This window comes from Apaloderma vittatum, unplaced genomic scaffold, assembly GCF_000703405.1.
Source record: "Apaloderma vittatum isolate BGI_N311 unplaced genomic scaffold, ASM70340v1 scaffold41907, whole genome shotgun sequence".
Taxonomy (NCBI): Eukaryota; Metazoa; Chordata; class Aves; order Trogoniformes; family Trogonidae; genus Apaloderma; species Apaloderma vittatum.
In genome coordinates this window covers 1-10,593 of record NW_009727449.1, presented here as the reverse complement: position 1 = coordinate 10,593, position 10,593 = coordinate 1, and the positions used below count along the sequence as shown (strand labels likewise).

General features: G+C 45.2%; 1 protein-coding gene across 1 annotated transcript; it reads right to left on the bottom strand.

Moving 5' to 3' along the window:
* Nucleotides 1-494: 494 nt before the first annotated feature.
* PPME1 (protein phosphatase methylesterase 1) lies at nt 495-8,774 on the bottom strand (the record flags this gene model as incomplete). Its single annotated transcript, XM_009873668.1, has 8 exons — nt 495-624; nt 1,376-1,508; nt 1,825-1,890; nt 3,062-3,152; nt 3,511-3,665; nt 5,308-5,359; nt 5,936-5,993; nt 8,685-8,774. Coding segments are annotated over 8 exons (775 nt in total), but the record flags the coding sequence as incomplete, so codon positions are not given.
* Between the last annotated feature and the right edge of the window lie 1,819 nt (nt 8,775-10,593).

Genomic DNA, 10,593 nt, shown 5'->3' with positions numbered 1-10,593 from the left:
AGGACCTTGCATTGTGACTTGTTGAAGCTCCCCCAGTTTGCCCTGGCCCATTTCTCCAGCCTATCAAGGTCCCTTTGAAAGGCAGCCCTGCCCTCAGGTGAGCCCACCGCACCACACAGTTAAATCACGCCCTTATCCGTAGGAAAATATCGTAGTAGTGGAGGCTGAAGGGCAGCATGGATCTGCCTTGTCTGCTTTTCTTCCACATCGCGGAACAAAACCACCTGCCCAAGAGGAGCAGCAACACACGCTCTGTCACCGTGTGCTAATTTTGATATTAGAGACTCTGAACTCCTTCCAGACCTGCACATATCAAATGGAGACTCATTTATGGTATTTCAAGATGTATAAAAAAAGCCAAGGGCAAAGATTCAGGTCTGCTAGTCCCAGAGAAAGACATCAGCCGAAGTCTGACCCTACCCTCTAAAACATGAGTGGGACATCGCTGAAGTGCGCAGCCACTGAACCTAAATGGGACTGGAAGAGACACGTACCAGCTAAAAGCAACAGCTTTGGCGTTGGACAGCTTAGGAAGAGGTTAGACAAACCCCTGAACCAGCCATCCCAGTACTTTTCCGTTTTCGACAGTTCAATTCGCCACGTGTATAAGTGCTCCTTCTTTGTCTGCAGGGAGGAGAGAAAAGGCTGCGTTAGTGATCACCCAGGTGAAAGAAAACGAACTCAGAGTGCCTTTTGGAAATACATATATATACACAAAAAATACTGGCTCCCTCTGGTGGATCACACACTTCCAGGGGATGACCCTCCTTGCTCTGAAATTTCTCACCAAATCACAGCCAAAGTACAGGAGTAAGAAACAAGAAAGTCAGCACGAGTTACACCTAAAGATCAAGAAAAGGCCACGGTATTCAGGGCACTCAATTTGCGATTTTTCAGAGGCATAGATGGTCTCAACATTCAGACTTGTCACTGAGGTGACGCAGAAATACAAGGGGTTGAGTTGGCTACGGCGGTTTTCCTCAAGGAATGCACAATCTTAGGTTGCAACCATCTGCACGACCTCCTGAATGCTACCGTGCCTTGGAAACAAACAAAAACACCACAAGGCTCAGAAAAAAGCATTTCTCATTCTGGTGGGAAGCCTCATTTCAGGCCACGTGCCTTAAATACATGAGCATCTCAGGCAAGAAAACCAAACTCAGGAAAGAAAACCAAACACAGGCTTTCAGGTAACAGTTCAAGATAGAATCGGTGGCGCGAGATGAAAAAGAAAAACAACAGTTACAATATAAAGTTTTAGGTCCCTGGATTTGCTCCATTTGATATTCAAATGCTTTGGATAACTCCCGGAGGCCACTCCTGCAGAAAGGCATCCTGCAAACACCAGCTGAAAACACAGCAAGAAATTCCCTACCTCTGTGTCATCTTCTTTCTTTCTTTTGTTGACAGAGCCTCCCCCTTCCTCATCCTCTTCTTCCTCCTCTTCTTCTTCAATAATACCCTCTACTATGGCTTTAGGACATTCAGGACTGGCAGCCCCTTCACACCTGTGAAAAGAAAATCAGAAACTGATTCTCTGCAAAAAAAAACCCCAAACCTTGACTTTAAAAAAAACCAAAAACCACTTTTTGAAACACCACTCTTGGTGGATTTTGCCCCAGGGAAATTTTGACCAGGTTTTTCCCAAGTGCCATGATTAGGATCCAGTGCTGCTGCCGGTAACAACTGCGATCAAGTGATAAAAAATTTGTACTTTCTAGGAGAAATTGTCGCTTTCAGTGCATTTATGTTCCGTAGTAACAGTATTGTAAAACAGACAAGATGATTTTAAGAGCTTTAAAAATAAAACCAAGAACCACCTACTGTTTGACTTGACCGACCATAGAAACTCTGGCAGACTCAAGATTTCTTATTTGTCCACTTTTTACACTAGGGAGGGAAAAAAAATATATATCAGAAGAAGGGCAGAAATATTTACTGAACAGATTGAGCACCTAGCAGGCCCAGAAACAGGAGCAAAACCCTTTTACAGCTCACTATTTCCCCAAAGCATTCCCAAACCTGTTCTCAAAGGGCATTCAGAGAGGCTCACACCATGTGGCCGACTTACTCGAACCACCTCGTTGTTGCCGGACCCTGTGAATTTAAAACTCACGTGGGAGAAGTGCTGAGGGGGAAGCAAGGAAATCCAATTGTACCCATTTCATTGCAGGGGACAGGGAGAGGTCAGAAACTCCACGGTATTCAGCAACAGAACCGTTGTGTAGTCCAGCCTACACACTTAACCACGAGGCCTCTCCCTTTCAAACAAGTTTGTAAGTAATTTGCAGGGAACTGGAAATAATTCCTGTTTCTCACAGGTGGGACAAATGTGTCCAGCTTCTTCTGTAATAGCCGGGACACTTAGGAGGAAGCTGCAATTCATATCGCATAACCTTCTACTAGAATCATAGAATTATAAAATCATTAAGGTGGGAAAGAGCTCTAAGATCGTCACGTCCCACCATCTACCCAACACCACCATGGCCACTAAAGCAGGTCCCAAAGTGCCAAGTCTACACATTTTTTGAACTCCAGGGATGGGGACTCCAACACCGCCCTGGTCAGCCTGTTCCAATGCCTCATCACTCTTTCAGTGAAGAAATTTTCCCTCACGTCCAATCTAAACCTCCCCTGGAGCAACTTGAGGCCACTTCTTCCTGTCCTTCCACTTGTTACTTGGGAGAAGAGACCGACCCCACCTCACTACAACCTCCCTTCAGGGCGTTGTAGAGAGTGATGAGGTCTCCCCTCAGCCTCCTCTTCTCCAGCTGAACAACCCCAGTTTCTTCAACTGTTCCTCATCAGACTTGTTCTCCAATTAAGAGAACAATTCTATCAGCTGAAGCTCTTCCTTCCCCAAAGCCTCGGCAGCTCTCCCAGGAAATTAATAACCTTTGAGACCTCTCTCTCCCTGTCAAATCAGCCAAGGAACTGGCGCCAGTAGTTGGGGAAGTGAGTACAAAGGGAGAAAACAGGCAAATTAAATAAACTTTGCTTCCTTTGGGAGTTGAGCTAAAAAGACAAATGATTTTGGAGACTGCACGAGCCCACCCATTACCTCCACTCGATGGCATTCTCAAGTGACTTGAACGTTTTGGGACGACTCCTCAAGAAGTTCTGCATGCTGTTTAACGCGTCCATGGCCGTACCTGAAACCAAGTTTTTGAATTTAATGGCATCCGAAATTATTGCCACGTCCCTCTATCCAGAACTGGCTACCAGGGAACACCCTCGGAGAGAGTTGGAGCTCACTGGGGTTTTACAGGGAAAGAAAACTTTGTCCTCCTAAGCCCACAGAGACATCTGCTCCCACATTAGAGAAATAACATTTGAACAGGTAGGGCATTCAGAGAGTAAGAAAAGGCAATAATCACTCATCAACACCATGACTGGGGATAAAAGATCAACGTGCAAGACTGAACGTCATCCAAGGGGACAAAACCCCATCCAAAGGGATGGAATCCCATCCAAGAGAACGGAATCCCACCCAAGGGGACACACACTTACCTTCCACCACGTCGATCATGCACAGACCCAGCAAACTCGGCACCAAATTTGCGACCGCCGTGTGCACCGCGATGGCTCCCCCCATGCTGTGCCCGATCAGCATGATGGGGGGTGGGAGGTCCCCGTACAGAGCTTCGACCACGTTTCCCACGTCTCTGCCAAATCCAGACAAAAGCACGGTCGGCATCTCTACCTCCACACATTTCTGCAGCGGATTTGTACAGCGGGAGGAGAAAGCGCAGCTCCAGGACAGATGTCTGGCTCCAAATCCTGTCTGCACACGCTCATTTAACCTCCCCCCGAGACAAGTTTATTCTCTTATCACTGCTTCTTCTAAGTACCGATACAGGAAATCATTCCAGCCAATACTTTCCTGAGCAAGCACATCGTTTCTGTTCTTATTAATGGAAAGCAGTCACTTAAAAAGAAATCCCTGAAGAGAACATCTCATGTTGACACTAGCTGGGGGGAATTTTAAGTAAAATGTGAGAAAAAGCTATCAAATCTTCTTGCATGGAAGTAGGGGTTAAGAAATTCACCGTTCTGAAAGGAGAAGCTGTTTGCAATCAAAGAGAAGAAATAAGATAAGAAACAAACACTGAAGTATGGGAAAGCTGGCTGGTGTGATTCACCAAAAAACCAAAAGGACAGCAGAGCTAATGACTGAAACCTGCTGAAGAGCCCTGTAGTTTTTCAAGACACCCAAACTGGCTTTCCTGACTAAAATCATTCGGAACTGGAGACTTGAGCAGTACTGCAATTAGAAAAAAAAAAAAAAAAAAGATTGACCAGCTTGTTTGCTCAGTCAGAGAAAACTGCTTGAGGATTTGATTAAAAAATAAAAATAATAAAAGAGCAGCTATAATTAAAGGCTAATATTTAAAGGTGAATCAGGAATAACTTTCAAGCTCATCGCTAAGAGAAGAGAAAGGTTTAAAACCAAATGGAACCTGTTTTCCCTTCCCGGTTGTGCTTCTCCAGCTCTAAAAAAAAAATCAACTAATCGTTTCATACAGCATCTCCTCAGGACAATAACAAATCGGGATCTGACAAGCCGTAAGCAGCAGCAATAAGGAATACAAGGGAAGTCAGAATACATTTCACACATGGCCTCCCCACAACAAACCGAGTGGATTTGTTCATAGGAAGGTTACAAAACCCTTCGTGCTTTAATTGTAGTCGCAGCAAAGAGCCCCTTTGTACTCCATGTGGACAGAACATAATGTGCTTTAGCAGTGGGGATTTTGCTTTCCTTACGGGGTGGATTTGCATCCCAAAGCAGGTCGTGATGGTTTGAAAAAGCAACTCCCTCTGCGCTTGAAGCCTCTGTCTGTGCTCCAGACCCTCTGGGGACACTGGCAGTGCAAGGCGAGCGCGTTCCCAACGCTCGCTCGAGGGGCCAAGGAAGAAGCAAACTGGTGATTTCAAGCTGAAATGCTCCAGTTGGTTATATCTGAGAAAAGCCTTCCCCTTGCGTTAAGAAATCTCTAGCAAATGCTACAGCACGTTGCAGGTTCAAAGTGTTCGTTGCAACGGAGCCACCCATCTTTAAAATGAGTTTAAAAACTGAGGGCACATGGGGAACGACTCCAGTTTGGAATCTGATTCAGCTGGGAAAATTTGAAATAAATTTCAAACTCTCCCAAAACGGAAGGAAAAAAAGGAATAACACTGGAATCACGTGAAGTAAAACCACTTTCCAGCTCCTTTAAGGTTGTGTGTCCTTATTGCTCAATTGAGAGAAAATAAAGGTTCGTGAAAAGTGAAATACTGAAGAGAGAGCATAAGCTTCCTTACTTTGACATAGTCTCCGCAGACAGATCTTCAGGATTCCTAACTTTTGTTTCTCCTGAAAGAAAGAACAACCCAAAAAAAAAAAGTAAAGTTCACGTATGCTGGAAACCTTCAGTCCCCTCAGGAATTAGAGCAGCGACTGCACAAAGCTTTTTTGGCACAGTTATTAAGGGCAAGCCTGCTGCAGTTAACATGAATAATTAAAAAATCCAGAACTAATAGGAAGGGTTGTCACTTCATCGCGTTACAGCTTACGAGTAGGAAACGCTCCTCATAACCACGCCATAATCACAATGTAACTTTAAAACTGAGGAACGGGCCTTATTTCTCATGGTAAAGACCACTTATAGGTCATGAAAATATGAAGGAGGAGGCTGGTGCCAGGAGGGAGAAAAGAACGAGTCCAGCGCTGGGGTGTGCAAAGGTGCGAGGAGTCTCAGCTTCTGGAGCATGAGGAGAAGCAGCGACGGAGCTCCAGAAGCCGCTTTTCCACCCCTGCTTCTAAATAAAAATCGGGATGCCTTAAGGATGGTTTCTTAGTCATCTCGAGAGGGACTCGTTACATCTTCTTCAAAAAAACCGAGGGCGTGTAACACGCTGACGTTATTTTAAATGTCTTTGTTATACTTACCATGGCCTCGGAGATCTAAAGCCACGATCCTACACTGAATCCTGTTAATGATCGCAGACTGCAAGAAGGCACAAAGATAAGATAATTTGCAAAATGCCACACCTCGGCTATGAAAGGATTTAGCAACGTTAAGCGCTCCCTAAAACACCAGCGGCGCGACAAAACCCCCTCCACTGCCAACAAAGAGGCTGAACTGAAACTGCGCGAGGCGTCGCAGAAGACAAGCAAGAATATTCCATCTAAACCATCCTTAATTAAGCACAGCTCAGTCCTTTCAACCCTCATTAACGCCGTCCCCAAGGACGTTTATTTCCCCGCGCATAAAGTGCTTCGTGTGTTTCCTGGGATAACGAATTCAAGCTCTGTAGCACGTCTGAAAATTGAAATGCGGCAAGGGGACCCCAGACACCAAAGTGATACCCCCCCCTCCGCTTCTCCAAGCCCCACACGTCACAAAATTAGTCCTGGTTATAGAGCAGACGCGAAGACAAAGCATCTGCTTTGCGGCACACGTTCAATTTGCTCTCAAAGAACAGAATTTTACAGTAAATGTACAAAATTAATTAGTCCAAACAGATCGGGGAGGGGGGAACAAGGGAGGGATTTAAGGCTGCAAGAGATTCTGGTTGTGTTTGTCCCCGACAGCTCAATTTGTGTAAATTATTTCAGGTATCGTGGCGATTAAGCATCGATGTTCGACAAAGGGAAGACTTCTGTGTTTAGGAATCGCTGATTATTCAGATAATAGCCCCGCAGGAAGCAGTGGGGGAATTTGTTGAGGGATTCTTACTAGAACCACCCATGCAACGGGCAGAGATCAGGAAAGTTTACCCAGTCCTTGTATTTTAGTTGTCAACTGCTACATGACCCTAACACGTGCTCTCCCAAAACCACAAGTTACTATTTTAGAAGCCTGGAAACCTCAATCTGCAAGGTGCTTACGCACCTGAGCAATAATTTAGCCAGTCAGATGAGCAGTTTGCTGCTAAAAAACAAACGATTGTGAGTAGGGAGTAAGGGAAAAGGATTGTCAGCATGATGCGAGAGAAGGGGAAGATTTCCAGCGCCCTGAGTTTTACCCCAGAAGGAGAACTTTGGCCAAGCATGAACACTCCTGCAGGCTGTTGTTTTATTTATTGATGGTTATCCTCGATGCTTGCCAATTTGTTCTTGGGAGTTTTTTTTGGGGGGAGAGATTGTTTTGTGGGTTTTTTTAAAGTTCTGGTTCATCTCAAACGTTTAACACTCGATCGCTCAGGACGAGCTTTCATTTCAAAATATGGAAATAATTCTATAGCAGCCACTCAAAGGGATGAGCTAACTGCTGCGGCGGTTTCTTTCTCAAGTGCAAGGCGTAAATGTGAATCCTGTGTATGATCTCACTCTGTTAATTGCTAACAGTAACAGAAAAAACCAAAAACCCAGCAACTGTAAGGTGCAGTGTTATCCCTGCTAAACTCAACTCTGGAGATTTTGAAATATAAAAATGGTATCGGTGTTGCTATCGGAAATAAAAAGCTCTAGGGAGGGTGGAAGTGTTTTGTAGGAAGCCCTTAATTCAGAAATACGTGATGTGTCACTTGTACGCTGTAACAAACCCACTAAACTAGCATTGGAGAAGACATCTATCCCCCTTGGCAACTAATAAGCTACAAGCAAGTAACTACAGGATTTACTAAGACAGAGATTTACAAGTTCAACAGCTCCAAAAGACCCACATCTGCACCAGTCTCTGGGTCTAAGTTACAAATGAACAATTAGGTGCAAAACTACTATTCAATACCAAAACTACGGCCCAGTTGAGAAAGATTTTCTTCCTGGTGTGCCCCATCATAACAGAAGATGGTTTATGATTACACCGTCAGGATTACTCAACAGGAGTCACACTGGGAATTCAAGTGCAGTCGGTTGTGACTCTTCCAAAACGTCTGTTCTTATTACTCATCTGAATCTCTGCTTAAAGGCTAAGTCACCTAGAGCCCACCAAAATACTAAAAAGTTGATAAGGATGACACAGCCAGAGGCACAGCAGAGACATCGAGGCTTCATCCGGTCGCACTTCCATGAAAGACATCCTAGAGTATCCTTCTGTTAAGGGCTCAAAAAGCTCCTGGATTAAAAAATGTCCCAAATAAAAATCATGCACTGCAGGTGAGTTCATTTTATTGAAGCCCTTTAGAAGTTTTCTTCCTTAACACCCTTTATTTTTTAAAGGGAACGGGTGGGAGGGCTTTTGGTTTGGTCGGTCCCCACACTCGCTCCTCCTGCCACCCTCTCCGTTCGTGTTTCAGAGCTGTGTGAGCAGCAAACGAGGTTTTCTCGACAAGTCTGACAGGACCTCAACCGCACAGAGATTGTCAGGAGGAGATAAAGCAGTTGAACTTTCGCTGGTGGTCATGAAAAAGCAGCCTTCTTAAAAAAAATTCCGATATACTACGACACGAAGTGCCTCGGCACGCCAGTAAAACCCACACGAGCTATTTGGCAGATGTAGTTTTGGTTACCGCTGATAATTAAAACCCAGATGATAAACCCTCGCGTGTGCTTTGCCCGTTTAACAGACACGCTGACAGCGCAACATTTTCAAGAGTTGGGTCAGGTGCGCGCCGGGAGGTTCTAAGAGAGTTTTCTGGATTGAATTTCCCTGTGCTTAACAGAGCTGAAGGGTTCGTTGCCTTCCACGCTCGGGCTCTATTTGCATACGTACACGCTTCTATCAAGCAGCAATATCAAGCCGCAGCTTACTTACGGTAAATACAGCCCAGGAAAGAGCAGAATGGCCTCCACCGTGTAAAAGCAGCAAGACAGGGCCCTCCAATCCGCTTTTGTAAATTCGAAAAGTGTATGAACAGTTAAGGACATTTCACAAAATCCTTTGAAGTTACTTAGCCAAACGTATTTTGCAACACCCAACGGTGTTTTGTTTCTACCCTTGAGGACCCAAGGCTTCATTTCTCATCAACAGTCACGTGCGAGCATAACGCAGACAAAACTCACTTTATTTAAGCTTCAAGAGTTGTTTTCCTGCTGTGCAAGTCTCCTCCTCCCTGTAACCCATCTCCTCCCCATACCCGTATCCCTGCTGCACACAACAGTGAAGTGAACAACCAAGAGAAAAACCAAACCACGAGCAGCACGCGCTTCGGAGCGTCTAATTTTGATTTTCTTAGTACTTCCAAGGGAAAACATCAGATAAGCCAATAAATAAGATTTTTAAGGTAACAGAATTACTCTCTGGAACATAACACAGCAAAGGTGCTTCACCAGGGTTGCTAAAATCCCCTTACGGCGTGTATCTGCAGAAGAAACAGTTTAACTGTTGCTAAAATCACTTAGGGAAAGGCACAGAACAGGGAATTGTGAGATTTGAAACTGCGTGAAACTGCGACCAACAAGTCACTTCACCTCCTTCTGCTGTTCTTCTGCTCTTGGGGTGGACAAAAGTCTTCCTCTGAACCGAACTGCCGTTAACTGACGGGGCTGCTCATCCTTTTTCTGCTCCTTCCACGGCACACATCTGTCCACAACCTTTCATAGGGCAGCTCAAGCCTCTCTTAAAGGTTATAGGTACGCAATAAATCCCAAACAACTAGGATTTGCTTAAATTTGGGATGCTTACATACACCACATATCCAAACAGGTCCATTATCCTTTTTATTTTATTATTTCTGATGCCTCACGGGTGCGCACGGCCCTTACACCGGAGGCACATACCATGAAGAATTCATAGGATCAATTGGACAAGTGCAGTTAATAGACACAAAATAATGACAAGCTGAGGAAAACAAGGAGAATTTTCTCATTTCAAAGCATCACGTGCTACTGGCTTTAGAGCTGGTGATTACTAAATTAGTATCCAGAGGGAAATAGCTTGAAATTTTGGTTCTCCTAATGGCCAAGCTAGAATATGTATGCTTAAAAGCCACGCAACTATTTAAATGACACGGCTGTGTTTTTTAAAAACAGAGTAGGGTGTTTTCGTTTTGTAATTAGGCCTAAAGACCTGGAAGTACCTCTCAAACCTGCTTTTCTAAGAGCTTTAGGCAGAGGTAGGACTGATGGGAAGTTTTGTCCCAGTACCTTCACACACCATACTTGCTGGGGTGCTCCCAGTTAGCACATGGTCCAGATAAAACGGAGGTTTGAGCATTTGAAAGAGGGTGACTGTCATCAGCTGGGTTAAACAACAGCTGGAAAGCTGGCAGAAAGGAGTCAGCTTGAAAAGAAGTATAAAAAAAATACTAAAATCAACATTTCCAGAGGGGCAGTGATCTTGGAGAAGACAGAGGCACAGCCAGAACTTGGTTGGACGCTGCCAGAAGACTCCGATAGTCCACCCCCCCCGCCGCTCCGGCCAGAGTGAGAAGCGTCCCCGCTGCGCACCAGCAAGCAGGCTGACAATCTGGGGGGCAACACGTAGGGACCCCACACCTCGGGTACATGTATGTGACCTCATGTGGTGCTATCTCGGTGTGATCTGCCCTTGTGGGAGCAGCACGGATAACATCCACATCTCCCACTGGAGATGGGCACACACAGGAGATCCCACAGACTCAGAGGAGGCTCCTGTGCTCGTAAGCGCATGAGGGTGCATAGGTTGCACTTACAGAATCACAGAATGTTGGGTGCTGGAAGGGACCTCCAGAGATCCCCCAGTG